Source organism: Anolis carolinensis, unplaced genomic scaffold (genome assembly GCF_035594765.1).
Source record: "Anolis carolinensis isolate JA03-04 unplaced genomic scaffold, rAnoCar3.1.pri scaffold_17, whole genome shotgun sequence".
Lineage (NCBI taxonomy): Eukaryota > Metazoa > Chordata > Lepidosauria > Squamata > Dactyloidae > Anolis > Anolis carolinensis.
Window position 1 is genome coordinate 458,375 of NW_026943827.1, and position 27,865 is coordinate 486,239.

The 27,865-nt window shown below is 46.7% G+C and overlaps 3 protein-coding genes across 3 annotated transcripts in view; 1 reads left to right on the top strand and 2 right to left on the bottom strand.

Annotated features, from left to right (window-relative positions):
- LOC134294582 (zinc finger protein 658B-like) overlaps window positions 1–27,865 on the top strand; it is a 191,908-nt gene that overhangs the window by 78,567 nt on the left and 85,476 nt on the right. The gene's annotated exons all lie outside the window — the stretch shown is intronic.
- The window catches only part of LOC134294564 (uncharacterized), a 406,638-nt gene that overhangs the window by 54,110 nt on the left and 324,663 nt on the right, over window positions 1–27,865 (bottom strand). The window lies entirely within an intron of this gene.
- LOC134294577 (zinc finger protein 420-like) lies at window positions 11,961–24,725 on the bottom strand. Its single transcript, XM_062966126.1, has one exon. The coding sequence runs from the start codon at window positions 13,641–13,643 to the stop codon at window positions 12,099–12,101; it is 1,545 nt and encodes a 514-aa protein (XP_062822196.1). The 5' UTR covers window positions 13,644–24,725; the 3' UTR covers window positions 11,961–12,098.

Here is a 27,865-nt window from a genome sequence, read left to right on the forward strand (position 1 = left end):
GGCTGACTTAGCATGTGTCACAGAAACCTGGTTGCAGGAGGGTGATGAGGTCCTCCTCCAGGAATTATCATCTCCAGATTTTGTTATCACCCACCAGATGCGGACCGGGAGACGGGGGGGTGGAGTGGCAATGCTCGCACGAGAAAATTGATCTCTGAGGGCGGCTCCCACTCCAAACATCTCTGGTATGGAAAGCGTTGGCCTTGTGTGGGATTCACAGGAGAGTATAGCCTTTCTACTGGTGTACCGTGCGCCTAATGCACCAGTGGACAGCCTATCACAGCTGCTAGAGGTTGTGTCGGAGTGGGCCTTGAGGTTCCCCAGGCTTATTGTTTTGGGGGACTTCAATGTCCATGCTGATGCAGGCTCCTTCTCCTCAGCAGCTGAAGACCTAGTGTCGACCTAGTGTCGACCATGGCGACACTAGGACTCTCACTTTATAATACTGGGCCTACACATCAGGCTGGCCACACACGATTTGATCTTTGGGGTTGGAATCCAAGTGACCCTAACCTCCGTTTCGGAGGTTCCATGGTCGGACCACTGTGCCCTAGGAATCCGTATAGAGCACACCAACCCACCCAACCTGGGCGCCAAACCTATTTGGGTTCGCCCGAAGAGACTAATGGAACCGGTCAGGTTCCTGAATGCTCTAAAGGCCATAGAACCTGTCAGCGACTCACTGGAGGTGCAAGTGGATACATGGAACACCAAATTATCCAATGCACTTGATGAGATCGCACCTAGACGCCTTCTCCGACCCCGTAAGAATCAGTCTCCTTGGTTCACTGAGGAGCTCCGTGCGATGAAACGGGAGAAGAGACGGCTAGAGGTCATGTGGCGGGAACGCCGTGATGAGGAATCGGAATCAGCTTATAAGAAGTCCAGAGAGTCTTATGAGCAGACTATCACCGAGGCAAAAAAGTCGTATTATGCTTCCTTGATAGCGTCTGCGAGCTCACACCCAGCACAATTATTTAAGATCATTAGATCCCTGACAAAGGTCCCTTCTGTTCCAAACAATAATGACCTGGCTCCTTCTGCTGAGGTTTTCCAGAGCTATTTTGCAGACAAGATCTCGCTTCTTCGTCGGGAACTCCCTGCCACGATGGATACAGTAACTGAACTTGAGACTCCGTGGCCACTCTCTGGGCCCATCCTGGACTGGTTTACCCCGCTGGATGCAGAGGCTGTCGACAGGATCATGACTGCAGCTAGGCCGACCACCTGCTCCTTCGATCCGTGTCCCTCCTGGCTAGTAAAATCCTGCCTAGATGGATTACGTGAACCTCTGTTGAATATAATAAATAGCTCCCTTGAGCAAGGAGTTTTTCCAGAGGGTTTAAAAGAGGCATCAGTATCTCCAATGCTGAAGAAACCAGACTTAGATCGTTCGCTTCCCGCTAGCTACCGCCCAGTCTCGAACCTTCCGTTTCTGGGCAAGCTGGTTGAGAGGCAGCAGTGGAACAGTTGCAGCCGTTCCTCAATGACACAGCCGGACTTGATCCCTTCCAGTCCGGCTTCCGTAGGGGGCACGGGACGGAGACTGTGCTGGTCGCCATCACAGACCAACTTCGCTGCCAGAGGGATCAAGGCGGATCAGCGCTGCTCGTGTTATTGGATCTCACAGCAGCATTTGATACGGTCGACCACAATCTATTGACCCATCGCCTAGCCATGACGGGGGTTAGGGGGATACCCCTTAAATGGGTGTCCTCCTTCCTCCAAAATCGGGGACAGCGGGTGGTGAGGGGAGGGTTGGTTTCCGCGTGGTCTCCGCTAACTTGTGGGGTCCCACAGGGAGCTATTCTCTCTCCTCTATTATTTAACATCTATATGCGACCGCTTGCCCGACTGGTTTGGGCTCGAGTGCCACCAGTACGCTGATGACACTCAGCTCATTCTGAGGATGGAGGGCCAGCCGGACTCCGTACCCGATAGTTTCCATCAGTGCCTTGAAGCCGTTACTAGATGGTTGCGTGCCAGCAGGTTGAGGGTGAATCCAGCGAAGACGGAGATCCTTTGGCTGGGCCGTCCGGGTGGAAGGGATATCCAGCTGCCTACCCTGGATGGTGAGACACTACGTCCGTCATCTTCTGTAAAAAGTCTTGGTGTCTTATCAGACCCTCTGCTCACAATGGAGGCCCAGGTCTCTGCTGTGAGCAGATCTGCGTTTTTCCATCTACGCCAGGCTAGGCGACTGGCTCCCTACCTATCTAGGAACGACCTGGCGACGGTGATCCAGGCGACGGTCATCTCGAGGCTCGACTACTGTAACGCCCTCTACATTGGCCTTCCTCTGTCAGTGATCCGGAAACCGAAGCTGGTGCAAAACGCGGCGGCTCGTCTTCTCGCCGGGGTGCTGGCGAGGTGGCGTATCACCCCAATTCTTCAACAGCTGCACTGGCTACCGATTGAGTACCGGATTACTTTCAAGATACTAGTACTAACTTTCAAGGCCTTACATGGTCTGGGGCCAGCGTACCTGAGGGCCCGCTTATCACCCTACCAACCCCAGGGATTACTTCAGTCTGAAGACCAAAATTTGCTTGAAGTCCCTAACATACGGACTTATCATTTGTCTTCCACTAGGCAGAGAGCCTTCTCGGTTGTAGCCCCTCAATTATGGAATGCCTTGCCAGTGGAAACTCGAACCACCCGAGACTTACTTGCCTTTCGGAAAGCCTGCAAAACCTTGCTCTTCCGACAAGCGTTCAATGGGTGAAAGACTCGGGGCTATGTCTGTTTTTATTGTTGCTTTTATTGTTGCTTTTATTGTTTTTATTGTTATTTTAAAGCCCAATGTATTGTTTTAATCTATTTTTGTAAACCGCTCCGAGCCAAACCGGGAGTAGCGGTATATAAGTTTAATAATAATAATAATAATTAATAAATAAATAACAATAAGGGAGGAGGAAGGAAGGGAAGGAAGAATGGAGTGAGGTGGGAAGGAAGGAAGGAACAAGGAAGTGATTGGGAGTTGGAAAATATAGATAGTGACATCTATATATTGTATGTACGTAATAATAATAACAACTTTATTTTTATATCCCACCACAATCTCTCTCCCCGAAGGGACTCGGGGCAGCTTGCATGGAGACCAAGCCCAGCATAAACAAGGCCTCCAGGTCATTTTTATGAGCGTCCTCAGGTCTTTTATCAAGCCATGTTTTATTTTTAATGTAATTTTATTATGTTTTATCAATTTGTTTTATTACAATGTTTGTACCACTTGGGCTTGGCCCTGTGTAAGCTGCCCCAAGTCCCTTCAGGGAGATGGAGGCGGGATATAAAAATAAAGTTGGTGTTGTTGTTATTATTATTATAACACCATTAAAAACATATAACAAATAAACAATACAATGAAAACAACTGAAACAAGAAAAAGAAAAACATCATAAAAGTACATAATCAACTGACATCAACCGACCAGTTGCAGTACATTACAATATAGTGATAATGCTGATATTGTGCTATGCTAATATATTATAGTATATACGTACAATATAATGCAATACAATATAATACTACACTATTATAATTGTATATTACATATTACATGTAATATTGCAGTACATTACAATATAGTGATAATGCTGATATTGTGCTATGCTAATATATTATAGTATATACGTATAATATAATGCAATACAATATAATACTACACTATTATAATTGTATATTACGTATTACATGTAATATTGCAGTACATTACAATATAGTAATAGATAATGCTGATCTTGTGCTGTGCTAATATATTATAGTATATACGTACAATATAATGCAATACAATACAATAATACTACACTATTATAATTGTATATTACCTATTACATGTAATATTGCAGTACATTACAATATAGTAATAGATAATGCTGATATTGTGCTGTGCTAATATATTATAGTATATACGTACAATATAATGCAATACAATACAATAATACTACACTATTATAATTGTATATTACCTATTACATGTAATATTGCAGTACATTACAATATAGTAATAGATAATGCTGATATTGTGCTGTGCTAATATATTATAGTATATACGTACAATATAATGCAATACAATATAATACTACACTATTATAATTGTATATTACCTATTACATGTAATATTGCAGTATAGTACGATATAGTAATAGATAATGCTGATCTTGTGCTATGCTAATAATCTATTGTCCTGTATGTACATACCATTGCTAAGCCGCTGTGAGTCCCCTTCGGGGTGAGAAGGGCGGGATAGAAATGCAGTAAACAATAAATGCAGTAAACAATAAACACATAAACAAACAAGGGAAGACGGGGAGGGAGGGGGGAGGGGGAGGCCTTGGCGGCCATTGAGGCCTCGTTTCTTCCGGGAGGGAGGCAGGCCCCGCCCCCTCCTCCTTCCCCAAGACAGACCCAGAGACACGCAATCCAGAGAGAATATCAATATAAATATCAATATCAATACCAACCTCTCTCTCTCTCTGTCTCTCCTCCTTCGCGGCTCCAGAGGAAACGCCTCAGAAAACAATGGCGGCGAGAGAGGCTCTGTGCAGGCCCAGCCAGGAAGAAGCCCCGCCCCTCCTCCGCCCCTCGCCCCCCCATTGGCCGAGTCCGTGACGCCCCGCCCACGAGCGGGCCCCTATTGGCTCCGGCCTTGATGGACGGGTGACAAGGAGGGGCGAGAAAGAAGGCGGCTTCTGAGGGCAGGATGGAGGCCCCGCCCCCTCTTCGTCGGAGGGAGTGACGTCAGGGCGTGGGCGGGGCGTGGCGAGGGTTCCTTCCGTCACGAAGGGGGGGCGGGGCTTCTCCCTTTGAGAGACGGGAGGGAGGGGCGGGGCCTTGGCCTGGCAGGGAAGGGAGGGGCCTCATTGGCTGAGCAAGGGGAGGGCGGGGCCTTGCCTCTGGAAGCCCCGCCCAGCGCAGAGGCCGTTCGAGGGCGCCCCTCCCAGCCTGGCTCTGGTGACGTCAGAGCCCCGCCCCCTCCCTCTCCCCGCAGAGCTGAGTGGCGCGATGGGTCAAGCGGCTCAGGCACGAGAGAGAGAGAGAGAGAGAGAGAGAGAGCGGGCGTCGCGGGTTCGAGTCCCGTCTGCCGAATTCTTCAAACTCCCTCCTCCTTCGGCAGAGAGTTCCGCAGATCCCGGGACAGATCCGGGCAAACCTTGAAGGCTGTCTGAGTGAAGCCATGGGCTTTCCCCGGACATGAAGGGCAGTCCAGCCTGACTCGGGCCCTTGGGGCTCTTCCCCGTTTCTCAGCCCAAGAGCCGGCCTTGTCCGTAGACGCCTCCCAGGTCAAGACACACGTGGCACACCCACGCCATGCCATGACCGGACACACGACACGCACACGCAGAGGCATCTCACGTGTCTCCCTCTCCCGGCTTCAGGAGGGAGTGCTCCGTTCCGGCCACAGGGGGCGCTGCCCCTTCACCGTCCACTTGTGACACCGAGTCCTTGACGGTAGGACTTCCTCATTCCTTTCCCCACGCTGCCAGCATATTTTATAGTGTCGCAAATGACTTAAATTAGCCTCCCCGCATAAAGCGGTACCTAGAATTGTCTACTCGAGAGATGCACCTGCCTTTGGAGCGGCTCAGGTGGGCTCTCTAGCCAGGCTCTTCCCGGTCGGGAGCTCAGTCCCACCCGGGCTTCCACCCCACGACCTCTCGGTCAGTCGTGACTCTTTGCAGCTGCGCCACAGCCCGGCCCGGGAGGCAAAGGGGGCCGTGTTGGGTCCATCGTGGGAGGGGTCCAGATCGCAGGGGAACTACACACCCCGGTCCCCCAAGACTCCTCTCAGTCAGGGCGAATCCTCCCCAAACCTCTCTCTCGGGGGAGTCCAGTCGCTGTGTGCCATGGGAAAGGGCAGGAAAGGGTTCAGGGAGAGGCAGGGGGCGGGGCCAGGCCAGTTCCATTCCACATCCCGTCCTTTCCTATGTTCTCACAGCAAGCAGAGGAACTGGTCAGCACCTGAACCTACTAGAGAGAGGGGTCTGGGCAGAATTCCCCCTGATTGACAGGACTTGCAAGGACCGGGATGTATGGTTCACCTGCCACCTACGAACTGCAGAACCCCACCAAGGATGGACCTGGGACTCACTTGGCCCACAGAACCCCCGTGACCAGCAAAAAACACTGGAGGTCTTTGGGGGGAATTCCCCTTGATTTGGGGGAGTTGTAGTTCCCCTCCATCCCGAGAGCACCGTGACCCCAAACACGGAGGGATCTGGGCCCCACTTGGCACGAAGACCCGATCTGCTGGAATGGGATGCCTGCAGGGGATGGGAGGGAAGGGTCTTCCTTCCTGGGAGTCGTAGTTCACCCACCACCAGGGAAACGGGGACCTCCACCGATGGTGGGCCTGGACCACACGTGGACTCACTCAACCTCCGGGAAGGGTTGGAGCAGAGGAACTCACCCAAGTGGTGGGAGTTGTAGTTCACCCTGCAGCCAGAGAGCAGGCTCAACCCCACCCGTGATGCATCCTGAGTAAACCTGTCCAACATTACAAGCTTCAAGTACCGATTGCATTTCTGGGGGTTCACCTGGCATGGTGGGAGTTGTAGTCCACCCACAATCTTATGGATATTTGGACAATAAAAACACTGACTTTGTCAAATCACCTGGGCAAGGCCGGGGTATTATTATTATACTGTCATAATATTTTATTTTATTATATTATAATTATCAAATAATCTTATATTATTTGATAATATTATAATAGTATAATAAAATATATATAATAATACAAATATAAAGTTATAACAATACACTATATTATAGAATAATATAACAATGACAGCAGGCTGGAGAGCAACTGCAATGAATCACTCTGACCAGGAAGTCATGAGTTCGAGGCCCGCTCGGAGCCTATGTTTGTTTGTCTTTGTTCTATGTTAAAAGGCATTGAATGTTTGCCTATATGTGGAATGTGATCCGCCCTGAGTCCCCTTCGGGGTGAGAAAGAAGGGCGGAATATAAATGCTATAAATAAATAAATAAATAAATATTATAATGATCTTATCCTGTCCGATCTGTTGTCGATCCACTCCTTTGGGCTTCACACAAATCTACCCTTGTCCAAAATATACTGTCCTGTGCTTTGACCAAATTCAAGTTATAAGTATGATATAATAATTATGATAATATGTTTATTATATATTATTGTATTCTTTTAAAGTAATTGTTGTTATTATTATCATTACATTATTATGACCATGGCTTTCCCGTCCTGCCCCTCCTCCGGTCCTGTCCATCAACGGAGCTCCTCCCCCCTCCCTCCCTCCCTGGATGGCTTTGGGGGAAAGTCACCTTGATTGATAGGAATTATAGTTCACCTACATCCAGAGAGCACTGTCAAGGCGAACAACAATAGATTTGCACCAAATTTATTTATTTTATTTATTTACAGCATGTATATTCCGCCCTTCTTTCTCACCCCGAAGGGGACTCAGGGCGGATCACATGACACATCTAGGCAAACATTCAATGCCTTTTAACATAGAACAAAGACAAACAAACATAGGCTCCGAGCGGGCCTCGAACTCATGACCTCCTGGTCAGAGTGATTCATTGCAGTTAATTGCAGCTGGCTTGATCTCCCGCCTGCGCCACAGCCCGGAAATTTCAAATCCAATCATTTATTTCGGTCATAGACCAGCACAGGAGATAAAGGTCACAGTTACATACAAACTTGGTATGTTTAGTACATTTAAAATATAAAGACATTAAAGCACAATAACCGGGGGGGGGGGGGTGAGGAGCGGAAGGGGAAACAGGGCAAAACATACAATGCAGAGGTCCATCAGCCAGTTATAGAACCAAGAGAGAGGATCACTGGACACATGGGTCACTTTTGGGACCGTCATCCCCTGGCGGACTTTGTACGCACAAAACTTTGCAACATTGTCGGTTGTAGCTGAATGAGTATCTACAAGCAGCAGGGAGGGATAAAAGTCTCCTGAACGGCCTGGGTGCTTGTGTATCAAAGGGAAGATAAGCCTGGTGCGGATATCCCTGGCAAGCGTACCCGATATGGCCAATCTGGAAGACTGGTAGGCTTTGGGCGGGCCTTTGGGAGTTGTAGACACTGGGATTTATAGTTCACCTGCATCCAGAGACACTGGGACCACCACCGACAATGGACCGGGACCAAACGTGGCACACAGAACCACCATGACTGATTTAATATACTGGAGGGGTTTGGGGGGAACTGACCACCGTGGTGGGAGCTGTAGTTCACCCGGCAGCTAGTGAACTACTACTACGAAGATGCACCTAGAGAGCAAATTTGCCCAGTATGACACACTTTAACCAGTGATGGAGTTTGTCTCCATTTTCCATCACGTACACCAAATTCCCAGTTTCATCGTCTTGAACAAAGCTTACGTTACATTTACATTTCAACCTACTGTTGTTTATCAGGTTCTATTATATTTCCATCAGACCATATCATTAGTTGAACAGTAGTAACAAATAGACACCCCATTCCTGTTTCTTGTGTGAATGTATCACATTACCCATGATGTTAACCTACATGTACCATCTTCCATGTTTATAGCACACGTGGTCCTACCTGCGTGAGGTCTGAAGGGCAATCGTGATCTGCTTCCCGTGCTTCCCATTGTGTTATATCCATTGTGGTGCTTCCTTTATAAATCTTTGTTTCTGAGCACAATATCTTACTTGACATAAAATAAGGCACCCAGAATATCCCATTGACTACGAGAAGAGTTATTGTTATATCACAAACCATTGTTTGAACTGTGCCATGTTTTCAAATCCAGACTTAATAATTCAAGTTTCCAAATTTTATCTTCTATTTATTAAAAGTTATTAACTTGAAATCTGTATGAGCCAAATCTTCCAACCTTCCCGTTTGTGTGAACGTGTTTGCATGACTTCCCAGCAAAGCAACCAGACGTGGTCTCTGAAGGGCCTCCTGGATCTCACGGACCTCACTCTTCCCTGAACACTCGGCATCCAAAGAACAGGAACCCTTTGGGTCCAGAACAAAACAAGCGGATGCCGGATCTGGACCAAACTGGGCACACAGACCCAACATGGCCAACTGTGAGGGTTTGGGGGTGGTTGACCTTGGTGTGTGGGAGTTGTAGTTCGCCTGCATCCAGAGAGCATTCGGAAGCCCACCAATGACAGATGGGCACCAAACTTAGCACACAGAACCCCGATGACCAGCAGAAAACACTGGAGGGGTTTGCGGGATAGACAAGACAGTGGAAAAGAAGAGACGAGGATCAAAGCAGTGAATATATGTTGTATAAAGCATAATAGGAATAATAATGTCTGAAGGAAGACAATGGAATCCAAACCCATGCCACCAACACCGAAGAAGGCTAGGATGTTCAAAGGCGCTCTAGATTCAACATTAAACCCCATTTTGGGCCAAAAACAGGTCTACCAACCCCTCCAGTTTCAGCCGTTTTGACCCTTATAAATCCCCAACAGAACATACTGGAGGGTTTTGGGGACCGACCCACACGTGTGGGAGTTGTAGTTCAACCTGCGAAACAGTTACCTACCAAGACACACAACTGAACTAACAAACAGACGTGGACACGTGTCTAAAAGCCTCATTCTACCTGTTAATTTTTATTTCTCATTATTCTACTATAATATACAGTCATTACTTCCAGAATGGAACGTACAGAGTTCCCTCACTACTTCACGGTTCACTGTTTGCAGATTCACTGTTTCGCGCTTTCTCAATAAACAATTAAGCTGGAGTCCAACTCATGGCGTATCTGAGCAACTTTGCCTGCAAAGTGGTGCGCAAAATCGCTGCACTTAGTTGCCAAGTCATCAGGAAGCCCCTGGGTCTCAGGAGGCCGCAGGAGCTCCCCAACAACTCGGAACAACTCCGATGGCCTGTTGGCCGCAGACGCTATACGGGCAGTCGTGAAAGCTTTCCTGGCTGCTCGCAGAGCCACGGAGTAAGCCTTAATAGCGGCTTTAGCCCGTGCTTGGTCAGACACATCCCGAGATTTCCTCCAGATGCACTCTAGTCCCCTCCTCGCACGCTTCATCACAGCCAGCTCCTCAGTGAACCAAGGAGTCGACATGACTCTACGCAGCGAAAGAGGACGTTCGGGAGCGATCGTGTCAAGTGCCCTTGTCAGCTCACTATTATAGCGATCAGCCAGGACATCGACAGGATCGCCAGTCTCCAGAACAGGAAGATCCCCAAGAGACCTCAGGAGTCCATCCGGATCCATCAGCCTCCTGGGGCGGACCATCTTAATGGGTCCACCACCCCTGCGGAGGTTAGAAGACACGGCGAAACTCAAACAGATCAGATGATGGTCAGACCATGACAATGGAAGAATATTTTGCTCTTCCACTCTGACTGTCCCACCGTCCACAATGAAGACGAGGTCCAGCGTGTGTCCCGCCTGATGTGTGGGCCCAGATATAACTTGAGTCAGCCCCATGGTCGTCATGGCAACCATGAAATCCTGAGCTGCACCTGTCAAAGAGGTCTCGGCATGAATATTAAAGTCCCCCAAAACTATGAGTTGTTGGGAGACCAGGGCCGAATTGGAGACCACTTCTGCTAGCTCGGACAGAGAGACTGCTGGGTCGCGGGGTGGACGGTACACCAGCAGAATCCCCAAGCTGTCTCGGGCTCCCACCTTCAGGAAGACACACTCAAACCTCGAAGACTGCGGAACGGCGCATCTGATCAGGGCGATGGACTGCCGAGCAATCACCGCGACTCCTCCTCCCCGCCCCCCAGCCCTGGCCTGCTGATGCACCCCGAAACCTGGTGGGCACAGCTGAGTGAGATTCACACCACCCTGCTCGTCCAACCACGTCTCGGTGATGCATGCCAGATCCGCCCCCTCATCCAGGATCAAATCCTGGATAACAGCTGTTTTACCGTTGACGGATCTGGCGTTCAAAAGCAGGACCTTAAGGCTGGGAGGTCTGTCCTGAAGACTACCACACCTATTCCTCTCCAGGGTCGCAAAAACTCTGTTGCGCTTCTCCCTGGGTCGAAAGTGACCGTTCTTCCTTCTCCCCCAAACCACCTCAATGAGACCCTGCCCGTGGAAACCCTCTCCCCCCTGGAGAGATGACTGATTGAGGTTGCCCATTGAAGGGGATAGTCAGCTGTCCTGAGATAGAAAATCACCAGCAATACTTGGTTGTTTAAAGGAGGGGCCTATCTCCGCTGGTGTAGGAGGAAAGGAGTCATCTAACAGATCATCATCTAGCGTGGGAAGGGGGCTAGGCACTAATGATGTCTGAGAACGGGACTGAGAGGTAACATAGACATGGCCTAAACCTGGGGGATCTTGTCTACCAAGATTCCGCCTGATGTCCAGGGGGCGAATCAATGGGTCTACTAGTACCCTCCTGAGAGTAATGCCCCACTGTTGAAGTTTGGGCCTATACAAAAACAATTCCTCCATCAGTGTTCTGTCTTCCAATCCAATGAGAAGACAAATGGAGCGGTTCCAGGACTGATAGTCTCTACGAAGCCAGTCGATAGTCTTGATCTTCACTTTCGACCAGCTTAAAGATAGAATTTGTGAGAGAGACGTCCGGACCGCTCGCTTAGATGTCCATCTTCCTCTGTTCAATAGTGAGTCTTGCACTTCCACTGCCACCTTATTAGTTCGCAACAGATGTTGGGAATTGCAGTAAGTGTCCAGGGAGTGTCCAAACAGTTCTGGGGACAGCGTGTTGTTTGTCCTCTGAGAGACTCTATTAGTTTCCTTCCGGCCGTCCCTCCCCTGACTCTGACTCTCTTCCCCAGATTTATAGGGTTTCTCCCCAGTGTGAGTTCTTTGATGCGAACGTAGGCCTGAACTACGAGTGAAGGTCTGTCCACACTCCAGACATGTATAGGGGTTCTCCCCAGTGTGAGTGCTTTGATGTGAACGTAGAAGTGAACTATGCGTGAAGCTCTGTCCACACTCCAGGCATTTATAGGGTTTCTCTCCAGTGTGAGTCCACTGATGTGAACGTAGATGTGAACTATGAGTGAAGCTCTGTCTGCACTCCAGGCATTTATAGGGTTTCTCCCCAGTGTGAGTCCTTTGATGTGAACGTAGGCCTGAACTTTGAGTGAAACTCTTTCCTCACTCTGGGCATGTATAGGGTTTCTCCCCAGTGTGAGTCCTTTGATGTTGACGTAGTCCTGAACTACGAGCGAAGGTCTGTCCACACTCCAGACATTCAAAGGGTTTCTCCCCAGTGTGAGTCCTTTGATGTGAACGTAGGCCTGAACTACGAGCGAAGGTCTGTCCACACTCCAGACATTCAAAGGGTTTCTCCCCAGTGTGAGTCCTTTGATGTGAACGTAGGCCTGAACTACGAGCGAAGGTCTGTCCACACTCCAGACATTCAAAGGGTTTCTCCCCAGTGTGAGTCCTTTGATGTTGACGTAGTCCTGAACTATGAGTGAAGCTCTGTCCACACTCCAGGCATTTATAGGGTTTCTCCCCAGTGTGAGTTCTTTGATGCGAACGTAGGCCTGAACTGTGAGTGAAGGTCTGTCCACACTCCATACATGTATAGGGTTTCTCCCCAGTGTGAGAGTTTTGATGTGAACGTAGGCCTGAACTACGAGTGAAGGTCTGTCCACACTCCAGACATGTATAGGGTTTCTCCCCAGTGTGAGTCCTTTGATGTTGACGTAGTCCTGAACTATGAGTGAAGCTCTGTCCACACTCCAGACATTCAAAGGGTTTCTCCCCAGTGTGAGTCCTTTGATGTAAACGTAGGCCTGAACTACGAGCGAAGGTCTGTCCACACTCCAGACATTCAAAGGGTTTCTCCCCAGTGTGAGTCCTTTGATGTTGACGTAGTCCTGAACTCTGAGTGAAGCTCTGTCCACACTCCAGACATTCAAAGGGTTTCTCCCCAGTGTGAGTCCTTTGATGTCTACGTAGGCCTGAACTACGAGCGAAGCTCTGTCCACACTCCAGGCATTTATAGGGTTTTTCCCCAGTGTGAGTCCTTTGATGTTGACGTAGTCCTGAACTATGAGTGAAGCTCTGTCCACACTCCAGACATTCAAAGGGTTTCTCCCCAGTGTGAGTCCTTTGATGTAAACGTAGGCCTGAACTACGAGCGAAGGTCTGTCCACACTCCAGGCATGTATAGGGTTTCTCCCCAGTGTGAGTTCTTTGATGTGAGCGTAGACGTGAACTATGAGTGAAGCTCTGTCCACACTCCAGACATTCAAAGGGTTTCTCCCCAGTGTGAGTCCTTTGATGTTGACGTAGTCCTGAACTCTGAGTGAAGCTCTGTCCACACTCCAGACATTCAAAGGGTTTCTCCCCAGTGTGAGTCCTTTGATGTTGACGTAGTCCTGAACTCTGAGTGAAGCTCTGTCCACACTCCAGACATTCAAAGGGTTTCTCCCCAGTGTGAGTCCTTTGATGTAAACGTAGGCGTGAACTACGAGCGAAGCTCTGTCCACACTCCAGACATTCAAAGGGTTTCTCCCCAGTGTGAGTCCTTTGATGTAAACGTAGGCCTGAACTACGAGCGAAGCTCTGTCCACACTCCAGACATTCAAAGGGTTTCTCCCCAGTGTGAGTCCTTTCATGCCGTAGCAGATGGCTCCTCCAACTGAAGCTCTTTCCACACTCAAGACATGTAAAGGGTTTCTCCTCCATGTTGACAGTTATGATTGACTGCGATATAAACACGTGAATGTTCCCTTTTTCTTTCTGATCAAAATTGAGTTTCACAAGATTGGCACCTAGAGAGGATTTCTTCTTCCCGCAGGATTTCTTTCATTATTGCCCTTTGGTTTCCAAATTCCTAAATCTATACTAGATACTGATAATTTCTTTTCATGCCTGTGGTGACTTCATAGGGTCTTCATTTCCCTGATCAAGAAAAAAGAAGCAAAAGGTTAAACATGAAGCTGCAAACTTCCTTTATTTCCAAGATTATCCTCTTTTCCGTTCATGGCTCATGTTGAAAATGGAACCACCAAGAAATGGAGATATGAAGGGTCTCAAGGACACACAGAAACAAACAAAGGTGATCACCGATTTATGAACAATAAGGGATGGATTCAGAAGGAGAGAAGAAAAGAAGGGAGGGAGGATGAAAATGAGTGATTGATGGAAGGAAAGAGGGATGGATGGAAGAAAAAGGGATCTTTGTACAATACTAAAGAGCCACATTGATTTTTTTTGCTTGACCTAAACACGGCTAAAGAAACACAAGGCAGACAGTCAAACAGACCATAGACAGGACGTCATTCACTCTGAATAAAGGGTTTCCGTGAATTACCAGCATAAGTTAAATATTAAGAGGCACAATGATCCCTTTAGTGATGATTTCATGAATGTCTAGATTCCCTTTCAGGCCACAAGGGATCCCAGGTCCGTTTCCTGTGCATCCCACATTAGACCCCTGCTGCCACCACATTTCCTACATCTCTCAAAGGAACCCCAAATTCCCAAAGACGTTGCCTTCCTGCCTGGCAAATTCAACACCCCATTTAGGCATGCTGAGATGTCCACAGAACTGGTCTCGCCTGGACTAAGTCCCCGTTGGGCTGTTCACTCCCTTGGTTGAGCCGCAGGACGGCATGCAAATTCACAGGCACAGATCAGTCGGGAAACCCTCCTTCCTGCCCAGCCCTTTCCACCCCTGTCCATTTCCGCCTCTATTTCCTGCCCTCTATTGTGGGGAAAGGCTTTTCAGCAGGTGAAGGCTGGGTTCTGGTCTTTGGCTGGGTTCTGCGGTCTTTGGATACAGGTGAACTGCAACTGCCTACAAATCAAGGCCCATTCCCACAAACCCTTGTAGTATGTTCAGTTGGTCATGAGGCTTCTCTGTGCAAAGTGTGGTCCTGGTCCATTGTCAGTGGGGGTCACTTTTTCTCTGGATGCAGGTGAACTATAAGTCCCTTTCCCCCCCAACTAGTCCAATATGTTCTATTAGTTATGATGGCTCTGTGTGTCAGGTGTGGTCCTGGTCCATCATTGGTGGGGTTTGATTGCAGGTGAACTATAAATCCCAGTACCTACTACTCCCAAATGCCTGGGCCAATTCCCCTCAAAACCCACCAAATGTGGGCACATCAGGTATGCATGGCAAGTTAGGTCCAGGCCCATCATTATTTGGGTTCATAGCGTTCTAGATGTAGGTGAACTACAACTCCTCTACATTCCCCAGTAGGAGTCACAGCAGTGCTCTGACTTGATGCAAGACGAACTACAACTTCCACCATGTGCAGTCAATCCCCAAACTCCTCCAGTAAATTTATTTCTGCTCAGTTCTGCTGTGTTTGTTATGCAGACAGATTTGAAAGGGAAGGGCAGTAGGAGGGGTCATGCAAATTCCACAGCAATGGAGAACCCTGGGATGCCTGCCTGTGGTGGAAGAAAAAGCAAAATCTAGGATGAAATGGTCACCAAACTAAAGCATTCCTTGGGGTGGTGGGCTGTAGTGTTTGGGGAGGACATTGGCAGGGGCTGGGCTGCATGTTCATGGGGCTCGCTGTAACCAAAATGTCAGTGGAAAAGAGTGACTTGCTAGATTTTTAACCATGGGAAGTACAACCTGTTTGTGGGGGCTGGAAGCTGTCTGTGCGAGCAGGCATCCGGGCCACACACACACACATACGGGTTTTTGCTTTTATTATGGATTTAGATTTAGATTTAGATAGATTTAGATTAGATAGATTTAGAATAGATATAGATACAGATGTTACCTTATAATAATTTGGACCAAAAATTTTAAAAATGGTAAATTATATTAAACATGGACTGTAATGGAAATAAAGAGTCAGAATAAATACAGTAGAGTCTCACTTATCCAACATAAACAGGCTGGCAGAATGTTGGATAAGCGAATATGTTGGATAATAAGGAGGCATTAAGGAAAAGTCTATTAAACATCAAATTAGGTTATGATTTTACAAATTAAGCACCGAAACATCATGTTATACAACAAAATTGACAGAAAAAGTAGTTCAATACACAGTAATGCTATGTAGGAATTACTGTATTTACGAATTTAGCACCAAAATATCATGATGTATTGAAAACATTGACTACAAAAATGCGTTGGATAATCCAGAATGTTGGATAAGTGAGACTCTACTGTAAAACTAAATGGTATAAACCACAAAAAGAAGGCGGGTTAGGTCTCCCAAATATTAAATTATATGATCATGCCAACCAAACAAGGTACATAGTCGAAGGATTAGCGAAGCAAGGAAAACTGGGCCAGAAGAGAGGTTCTCAACCTGGGGTCCCTCCCCAGGTGTGTTTGGCCTACAACTCCCAGAAATCCCAGCCAGTTCAGTTTACCAGCTGTTAGGATTTCTGGGACTGGAAGGCCAAAAACATCTGGGGAGGGACCCCAGGTTGAGAACCACTGGGCTAGAAGAAGAGGATAAGAAATTAGAATGGAAACCAGAGTATATTTTGATAGAAAATAAAGGAAAGTCTAAAAAGAATGGGTATAATGAACAGAGTAACCCCCTTACATAAATATAAACATTATATCTAAACTTTATTTGCCATGCCATACTGTTGCCCTTGACCCGCCTGGCATCTGCTAGTTGGCCACCCCAACGTGGAACCCTTGATCCCTGTCTCCTGCCCTGCTGAAGGAGTATTTTGTCATTGGCTCTTAAACCTGTGGTTAATTGATTGATTTGTATGTTTAGCACACTTATGCTCATTATCGTATTATGTTTTGTTGTTGTCTGGTTTCATTGTTGGAGATAGGGTGGTATATAAATAAAGTTTTACTACTGTTATTATTTATTTGTACCCCGCCACTGTAATAAGATAAAATGAAATATGAATATATGGTATCAATGGAAGAGATGAATGAATGAGAGCTAATAATTTTGGAGACACCATTCTAAAATATTAAGGCCTACAATGACTAACTACCTGCTTGCTGAATAGTAATTAAAACCAGCTAATGATAACTGAAATAGTTGACCTGTCTAGTAAACTCGGTTAAGAACTGCGACAGTGAGAAGAGAAATGTTTACATCTGTTTACATCTGTCAATATTTGCTGATTTGATGAACTTTGGGGCAGAGACAATGGTTTTTTAAGTTAAGGAAATGTTTACAACTGTTGAGAAGGAAGTCAACACAAGGCCAACACTAATCAAGAAGAATCAACATCTGGTCCAGGAAACGGAGATGGAGCCAGGATGTTCCGGGATGGAAGACGTCTATCATTCATTTACAACTTTGGGACAACATCAGAAAAATATTGTTATATAAGTGTCTATGTTTTTACTAAGTGTCTTATTTAAATTGTATTGTTTTTTTCTAATATGGAATTTTTTATTATAATGAGTATGTTATTGTCATTTTATACTTTTGATATTAGTGATGTAGTTGGGGCACTGAATGTTTGCCGTCTATATGTATGTTAACCGCCCTGAGTCCCTCTGGGGAGAGAGGGCGGTCTAGAAATAAAATTAACATTATTATTATTATTATTATTATTATTATTATTATTATTATTATTATTATTTATGATGATCCAGACATTGTGACAAACAGAGATGCTGTTTGTCCGCCATGCTCAGTGGAGATGATGCATGGGAAAGTGGCAGATTTGCATGGAAGCGGTCTTGTCACTGGGCCTCCTTTTCTCAAGGGAAGAGGAAGGAGTGCATTTCGGAGTCATGATACGGGTTGCAGGGAGTCCGTTCTATCTTATCCTTGGCATTGTTCGTAGGAAAAAAGGATGCATTTTGACGTTTTGGAACTATGCTGCAGAGGAAGCAGGGCCTGGCCTAAGCAGGTGCTTCTCCAAGGAGGGAGAAAGGATATGGTAATATCTGGATGGATGCACGAGGATGAATACATGGAGATGTGTGTGAATGCTGAGTGAAAATGTAACCCCCCCCCCCGCTTTGTCTGTTGTAGGTTGTTTATCAAGCCAATGTGGTTACATAAAATCTGTATGTCTAATGTCACTCTTTGTTGTTTGTGTAAATGTTCTGATACCTCTCACACTGAAATTGCAATAAAAAGAACCTATGCTTTAAAATTATTGAGAAGTTATTCATAACACCACCATCTCCCCAAAGGGACTCGGAGTGGCTCACAAAAGCACACAATTGTGCAGAACACACAAGATGCAGCAAAATATATAACAAATAAAGCAATAACAATCAATAATTACACAAAACAATAATTCCATTGAATAACATACAACCCAACCGATTAAAATTCAACACTGCAGCAAAGCTGTGGGTACAACAGGCTGTGAACTGTCTCAGTCCATAAAGTACTAACAGAATCCATCCCTAAGGCCTCGGGTTGAGTGAGGAAGGTGCTCATCCTGGTCCAAAGGCTTGTTCAAAAAACCGTGTTTTCAGTTGTGCCCAGAAAGCTTGAAGAGAAGGGGGAACCTGATCTCCTTCAGGAGGGCATTCCAAAGCCACGGGGCCACCACCGAGAAGGAAGCCCCCCCCATCGCAGTCTCTCTCTCGCTCTCGTCCCCACCAACACTACTTGAGACAGTGGCGGGACCGAGAGGAGGGCCTCCCTGGCAGATCTTAAAGTTCACGACCGTTCATAAAAGGAGATGTGGTCCTGAAGAGAGGTTGGACCCCAAGTGTATAGGGCTTTCTAGGTAACCACCTGCACCTTGAATTGGGCGCGGAAACTTGTTGGAAGCCAGTGGAGCTGTTTTCATAGGGGCACGGGATGGTCCCTGTAACCAGCCCCAGTTAGTTATTAAAAACATTTTGGAAATGACACAAAATAAAACTGAGGCCAGGGATTATTATTATCTCCTTTAACACCAGTAATAACGTTAGAAAATTCCGCAATAAATGTTTTAAAAGAATTAAGACGGAAGAGTTTCTAAAAAAGAGGGAGAAAGGAAATGAGAGACTGGGGTTTAAATAAGATGATAAACAGAGACACAACCAAAGATCTCTTTGCAGGAAGGAAGGGAGAGAATAGTTTATATTATTACTATTATTACATTATATCAGTTATAATACCATATTATAACATTATTATTATTGTATGTCATTATTATAATATTATAAGTCAGCTCCAGCCCCTCCCCCGATTCCTGGGGACATGCGCAGAGAGACCTTCCTCACTCAACACCCAACATCCCAACATCCGGACACCCTCCCCTGGATCCCTCCTTGCAGGCAGGCGGCCCATTCCCTCACATCAGGAGACACTTCCAGGGTGCCCAGATCCATCATTATTTGGAATCGACAATGTTCTCTGGATGCAGGTGAACTACAACTCCCAAACACAAGGTCAAGGCCCACTAAACCCTTCCAGCATCTCCTGTTGGTCATGGGAGTTCTGTGTGTCAAGTTTGGTCCAACTCCATAGTTGGTGGAGTTCAGAATGCTCTTTGATTGTAGGTGAACTATAATCCCAGCGACTACGACTCCCAAATGACAAATCAATCCCACACCCACAACCCCACCAGTATTCAAATTTGAGCACTTCGGGTATTTGTGCCATATTTGGTCCAGTGAATGAGAATACATCCTGCATATCAGATATTTACATTACGATTCACAACAGTAGCAAAATGACATTTATGAAGGGGCAATGAAAATAATGTTATGGTTGGGGTCACCACAACATGAGGAACTACTGTATTAAGGGGTCACAGCATCAGGAAGGTTGAGAACCTCTGGCTGAAAGAGAAGCGGGGTCTGTTGAGTCCCCGGAAAAGAAGACCGAGAGGAGGGGGCTGGAGAGGAGCCACATGCAAACATGGGGAAGGAGGCCCGAGGAAGAGGGAGGGGGCTTCCTTCCTGCTGCCCTGGAGACGAGGCCTCAGCGGAGCCGTGGGTTCCAAGGACAGGGAAGGAGATCCACCTGAACCTCAAGAAGGGCTGCTCAGTGATGGGAGGCTCCTCCTTTGGAGGTTCTTAAGCAGTGGCTGGGTGGCCATCTGTTGGGGCTGCTTTTGTGGTGCTTCTCCTGCCTGCCTGGCAGAAAGAAAGGAGGGGGCCGGGCAGGGTGGCCCTTTTGTGGGTTCCTCCCCATTATGGGATCCCCTGATTCCCATCGGGAAGGGTTGGTTGCATGCTGCAAGTCGGGCTCTGAGCATGACCCGGGAGGGAATCCCACTGGAGCACTGCCACACAACAACATATCTGGGAGTCACCTGGACTCTGACCCACAAGAAGCACTGCTTGGCTGTCAAGCAACAAATAACATCCTACGAAAGAGGACTGGCACACCCTGGGGATCACAACCAGGCACAGTGAAGACATCTGCCCTTGCGCTTGGCTCCTCTGTGGCTGAGTACGCATGCCCAGCGTGGAATGCATCTCACCACGTTAAAAGAGGGGATGTGGCTCTTAATAAACATGCCGCATGATCACAAGGTGTCTACGCCTCACATCGCTGGAGAAAATATACTGTTCATCCGGTATTGCACCACCTGACATCTGCTGGGAAGTAGCAGCCAGTAATGAAAGGACCAGGGCAGTGACATCTCTGGCCCATCTCCAGTTCAGATATCAGTACGCCAAGGCCTTAAATGAAGAAATAGCTTCCTAAGATCTACAGAGATACTCGCAGGAACACCTCAGCAAGCAAGAGTTCAAAAGTGGCAGGGTAAAACCATGGCTGATACCGAATGGGAGACTCCCCCTGGGCACACAGAAGACGGAGAGACTCAGAAGGCGCTGAACAGACTGTGCTCTGGCACCACGAGACGCAGAGCCAACCTTCAGAAATGGGGCCTCATAGTGGAGTCCACAACATGCGAATGTGGAGGAGAGCAAACCACCAGCCACGGACTCCAATGCGGCCTGAGCCCCACCACGTGCACAAGGGAGGGCCTTCTCACAGCCACACCAGAGGCACTCACTCCAAGGGGCCAGGTTCTGGTCAAAGGACATTTAGTAGAAGGCCAAGGTTTTGTTTACTTTGTGTTTTTAAATCCATGACCACTTGTACCCTCGGTTCGCTTCTGACACGATAAATACATAAATATTGGGAGGGGAGGGGTGGCCTGTAGCCCCGAAGGAAGGAAAGAAAGAAAGACGGCAGGACCAGGGCCCCAAAGGACCTCCACAGACCAGAGAGCCGATTGGCCAGAATTAAGGAGAGGTGTCAACAGGGAGGATGGCTGAGGCCTGTCTTGGGAGCCCTCCATTACGCCCAGCCCCTCCCCCCCAAAGAGAGAGATAGAGAGAGAGAGAGAGATCTATACAGGTACTAAAAGGGGAAAATGTGTGAGTGTATATGTGGCTGAGGTATCCACTTACACAGACAGCCTCCCTCCGGCCTCCAGAAAGAGCTCTAGTTCCCACTGAGCAGGAGACACCCCGGCCCTCCCCCACAGGTTACAGGGAGCGCCATGAACACGCAGCCCAGACCCTGCCCGTGTCCCCCACAGACCCCATCCTGCCCCCCACCCAAGGGAAGGAAGGCTTTCGTGTGGGGACCGTTTCACCCTAGATGTTCTGTTTCTCCTCCAGAATGGACATCCCAGGGTTCCTTACTTTGCATGACCCCGCCCACTGCCTCTCCCTCAACCCTTTCCTATGGCACAAACAGAGGAACAAGATGTTTGGGGAGAATTTACACCATGATTTATAGGAGTTGTACTTGACCATCACCCAGACAGCACTGCCAACTCAACTAATGATGGATCTGGACCACACTTGCCACGGATGATGGGATTTGCGGTACCTTCACTGATACCGTGACCCCCACCAACAACCGACTTCAACTAAACTTGCCACAAAGAAGCCCCTTGACCAACTGAAGATACTGCAGGGGTCAGTGGGAATGGGCCTTGGTTTTGGGAGTTATAGTTCACCTGCAGCCAGAAAGCAGTGAACCCAGCTGAGGTCAGATCTGGACCACACTTGGCAGACAGGCCCTGAACGGCAAACTCGATTTCACTTGCTACTTGCAACATGTATTTAAGGACTACGAGGATTATGAGCAATTGTTTGTTATAGAATATCCTGCAGCAAAGCCAGTGATTGCCTAACGAAATGTAAGTCAAGAGAACATTACTGTGATTATCGTGTATAAGGTTATGCATTGATTTAATGCATACAGTAGCATATCTATTTTATGTATGTTGTTGTTCTTTTTTACACATGGAAATATAGTGCCAGAAACGTATCCCATACTGGAACACAAAGTTATATTTAAAGGCACTGAGAAGAATCAATCACCTGAAGAAGGTGTTCCAAACACCGAAACAAGGAATACACCTGGGATACCTTGTTGTGCCCTGGTCACCGTGCAGAACACCACCACAAACCCGGATATGACACCACCACAAACTCGGATGTGACACCACCACAATCTCTGACACCACTACAAACTCGGATGCCACAGATGGTCCTTCAGGATATGTAGAAGTGACTTTTAAATCATCATATATTGGACTATTCTCCAAGCTAGGTAGAGATCAGAATATCCCCTATATGAAGAGAACCTGTGGGTGTCGTGAGGGAGATGCAGAAGTGGAGGACTCTGAACATTTTTTCTTAAAATGCCCCTACTACACCAGGATTCGATCTCTCTATTGAGACCTTCTGCTGGAGAATCAGACTCACTCAGAGAATAAGGAGGAATTGTACATCCTTCTACAGGGTTCAGATAAAAACTCTACTTTAAAACTGACCCCTTTTACGCAAAAAGCGCTGGCCATTCGTGAGAAGATGGAAGTTGAGACCTGATACATTATTGCCATTAACAAAATCCAAACTTAAAATTTTCTATGGACAAGACACTTGTCCTCGTTCAAACCTTACCTTAGGAAATTACTAATTTTAACCTTTTTACTCTGTATTTGTCTAGGAGCGGGTTATTAGGCCGCAGGTCGGGATGTTTTGTATCTTTACATGGTTTTATTGTATGTATGCGTAAGTGTGTACGTATTGTATGTTTTTCATGTTTTGATATGGTCAAAAGCGACTAATCAATAAAGAATTGTATTATTGGACTACAGTAGAGTCTCACTTATCCAAGCTAAACGGGCCAGCAGAAGCTTGGATAAGTGAATATCTTGGATAATAAGGAGGGATTAAGGAAAAGCCTATTAAACATCAAATTAGGTTATGATTTTACAAATTAAGCACCAAAACATCATGTTATACAACCAATTTGACAGAAAAAGTAGTTCAATACGCAGTAATGTTATGTTGTAATTACTGTATTTATGAATTTAGCACCAAAATATCATGATATATTGAAAACATTGACTACAAAAATGGCTTGGATAATCCAGAAGCTTGGATAAGCAAGGCTTGGATAAATGAGACTCTACTGTATTGTGTTTATTTTGAGGAGATTGAAGTCTCCCATTTGAAACCTATATGTATACGGACATTTATTCAGGATAGAGACAAGTTGTACCTTTATATTGTGCATATCTTCTTCCTCTATCTATCTATCTATCTATCTATCTATCTATCTATCTATACAGATAATAAAAGTGAAAATCTGTTTGTGTGTATGTGGCAAAAGTGTCTGCTCACAAAGACAGCCTCCCTCCGGCCTCCACAAACAGGCTATAGTTCCCAATGCAGTGGAGCCACCACGTCACTTCCTCACCTGACTTTACGGGTTATAGCGAGTGCCACGAACATGCAGCGAAAACCCTGCCCGTGTCCCCCACAGACACCATCCTGCCCCCCACCCAAGGGAAGCAAGGCTTTCATGCGGGGACTATTTCCTCCTAGATGTTGTTTCTCCTCCAGAATGGACACCCCAGGCTTCCTTGATTTGCATGACCCTGCCCACTGCCTCTCCCTTGACCCTTTTCTACCCTATCCTGTGGCACAAAGTTCACAGAGGACTTGATCAGCAACAGAACATGCTAGAGAAGTTTGGGGAGAATTCACTCCATGCTTGACAAGAGTTGTACTTGACCGACATCCAGATAGTACTGTGAACCCAACCAAAAATACATCTGGACCACACTGGCCACGGATGACGGGACTTGCAGTACCTTCACTGACTCTGTGACCCCCTCTGACAATGGACTGGGACTGGACTTATTTTATTTATTTACATTATTTCTACCCTGCGCTTCTCACGCGTTGGACTCAGGGCAGCTTACAAAACTGGCAATTAATGCCAATACACCATAATACAATAAATAAAACATTACAACAGTTAAATAACATAATGCTATACAAGACTTGGCACAGAGGAGCCCCTTGACCAACTGAAGATACTGCAGGGATTGAGGGGAACGGGCCTTGGGTTTGGGAGTTGCAGTTCACCTGCAGCCAGAAAGTGGTGAACCCAGCTGAGGTCAGATCTGGACCAGACTTGGCACAGAGACCCAATATGGCCAGCTGTGCAGGCAGGCCTGGTTTAATAACAACAACAACAACAACAACAACAACAACGGCATTGAAGAACGGAAAAATCATTGAAAGTGAGGGCATGAATATGCCTAATGGCCAAACAATAAAGTGTCACCAGCCAGAGGCCTATAAATATCTGGGCATACTACAGCTGGACAACATCAAGCATGAACATGTGAAAACTGTGCTCAGCAAAGAATACACAAAGGGTCAGAAAAATTCTCAAAAGCAAGCTCAATGGAGGCAACACCATCAAGGCCATAAACACCTGGGTCATACCTGTCATAAGATATACTGCTGGCATTATAAACTGGACACAGTTGGAACTGGACAATTTGGACAGAAAAACAAGAAAACTCATGACCATTCATCATTCTCTGCACCCTCGCAGTGATGTTGACTGCTGTATCTGCCTAGAAGATCAGGGGGCAGAGGACTCTTGCAAGTCAAACAAGACGTCAAAGAAGAAGAACATGCCCTGTCAGAAGATGTAAAGCAAAGCGAAGAACCTGCTTTGATTGAAGTCAAAAATCAGAAACTCCTCAAAGCACAGCAGACAAAAAACCAGTACAAGAAAACCGCACTACAAACTAGAGCTGACAGCTGGCACAACAAAACATGGCATGGAAAGTTCCTTGACAAAATTGAAGGAAAAGCTGATAAGGAGAAGACCTGGCTCTGGCTCACGAATGGGACCCTGAAGAAGGAGACGGAAGGCCTGATCCTTGCAGCCCAGGAGCAAGACATCAGGACAAAGGCCATTAATAATAATAATAATAATAATAATAATAATAATAGAAGACCTGGCTCTGGCTCACGAATGGGACCTTGAAGAAGGAGACAGAAGGCCTGATCCTTGCAGCCCAGGAGCAAGACATCAGGACAAAGGCCATTAATAATAATAATAATAATAATAATAATAGAAGACCTGGCTCTGGCTCACGAATGGGACCCTGAAGAAGGAGACAGAAGGCCTGATCCTTGCAGCCCAGGAGCAAGACATCAGGACAAAGGCCATTCAGGCCAAGATCGAAAAATCAGCTGATGACCCAAAATGCAGACTGTGCAAGGAAACCGACGAAACCATGGATCATATCCTCAGCTGCTGTAAGAAAATCGCACAGACAGACTACAAACAGAGGCACAACTCTGTGGCCCAAAGGATTCATTGGAACTTATGCCTCAAGTCCCACCTGCCAGCAGCAAAGAACTGGTGGGATCACAAACCTGCCAAAGTCTTGGAGAATGAGCAGCAAAGATACTGTGGGACTTCCGAACCCAGACTGACAAAGTTCTGAGACACAACACACCAGACATCCTGGGAGTTGTAGTCCTCCCTCCCTCCCTCCCTCCCTCCGCCAGCCAAGGACGGGCCTGGCCCACCCTCCCGCCGCCAACCGGGCCCCTGCGCCTCCCCCCCGGGCACCCCAGGCGAGCCCCCTCCCTCCCTCCCTCCCTCCCTCCCTCTCCCCACAGACCTCTCTCTCTCTCTCTCTCTCTCTCTCTCTCTCTCCGTCCTCTTCCCTCCGCCGCCTTCTTTCCCGCCTCACAGACACAGACCAGGCCTCAGGCCAGGCCAGGCGCCCCCATCTTCCTCCTCGTCCTCCTCCTTCCCCGGAGCCCGCCCTCGCCCCCTCCCATTGGCTGAGCCCGGGACGCCCCGCCCACCGGAGGCCCCCCATTGGCTGCTTCCTGCTCCCCCTCCTTTGATGGACGGGCGGCAGGGCGGGGCTCCTGAGCAGAGTTGCCCGACGTCACACCCTTGAAGTCCTGACGGAGTTTCTGGGGGAGAACCGGGCATGATGGGAGTTGTAGTTCATCCCATTCCTTATGCCTTTTGGACAATAATAAAAACACCGACTTGCTCAAATAACCTGGGCAACGCCGAGTTGTTATAATAATAATATTATTAATAATAATACTTTTAGAGAATGTTATTATATAATATTATTATCAAATATAGGAGCCTCCGGTGGCCGAGGGGATAAAAGCCTCGTGACTTGAAGGCTGGGCTGCTGACCTGAAGGCTGCCAGGTTCGAATCCCACCCGGGGAGAGCGCGGGTGAGCTCCCTCTGTCAGCTCCAGCTCCACGCGGGGACAGGAGAGAAGCCTCCCACAAGGACGGTAAAACATCAAGACATCCGGGCAATGTCCCCTGGGCAACGTCCTTGCAGACGGCCCATTCTCTCACTCCAGAAGCAACTCCGGTTGCTCCTGACACGGAAAAAAAAATCAAATCATATTATATTATAATATTATTTGATAATATAATAACAGTATAATAAAATCTATATATATAAAAGAGTGATGGCATCAGGGCAGTGGACAAAACAACAAAAGTACAGGCCCCGCAACCTCGAAATTTGACAACACAACCCATCATCCATGCCTCCAGGTTGATACAACAAAAAGAAAAGAAAAATAAAGTCCTAATTAGAGGGAGAGCAATAATTTTTTTTATCCAATTGCTGCCAGTTTAGAGGGCTAATCTCTGCCCACTTGGTTGCCTAGCAACCAGCCAAGGGACAGCCAGGTTTCTGTTAGGGGACAGGCTGATTTAGGCCTCACTGAGGCTTCTTCCACAGATTATCCGATTTTAACTGGATTATATGGCAGTGTAGACTCAAGGCCCTTCTACACAGCTCTATAACCCATTTATAATCTTACATTATCTGCTTTGCACTGGATTATCTTGACTCCACACTGCCATATAATCCACTTCAGTGTGCATTTTATACAGCTGTGAAGAAGGGGCCTCATATAATCCAGTTCTAAGCAGATAATAGAAGATTATCAATATACAGTAGAGTCTCACTTATCCAACATAAACAGGCCAGCAGGATAAGTGAATATGTTGGATAATAAGAAGGGATTCAGGAAAAGCCGATTAAACATCAAATTAGGTAATCGTTTTACAAATTAAGCACCAAAACATCATGTTATACAACAAATTTGACAGAAAAAGTAGTTCCATGCGCAGTAATGCTATGTAGTAATTACAGTAGAGTCTCACTTATCCAACACTCGCTTATCCAATGTTCTGGATTATCCAATGCATTTTTGTAGTCAATGTTTTCAATATATTGTGATATTTTGGTGCTAAATTCATAAATACAGTAATTACTACATAGCATTACTGTGTATTGAACTACTTTTTCTGCCAAATTTGTTGTCTAAGATGATATTTTGGTGCTTCATTTGTAAAATCATAACCTAATTTGATGTTTAATAGGCTTATCCTTAATGCCTCCTTATTATCCAACATATTCGCTTATCCAATATTCTGCCAGCCTGTTTATGTTGGATAAGTGAGACTCTACTGTATTGTATTTACAAATTTACCATACAATATCACAATGAATTTAAAACACTGACTACAAAAACATTGATTATGAAAAGGCAGACTGCGTTGGATAATCCAGAACATTATATAAGTGAATGTTGGATAAGTGAGATTCTACTTTAATATGAAATAATTACTGGGATAGAATAATGCAGAACAATATAATCTCTAAAACCAGGACAGTAAATAAACAGGGGAATTCCACACAGGAAACA

Excerpts from the sequence above, each read along its gene's own strand:
- LOC134294577 (XM_062966126.1), bottom strand. The coding sequence starts at position 13,643 with ATGGAGGAGAAACCCTTTACATGTCTTGAGTGTGGAAAGAGCTTCAGT.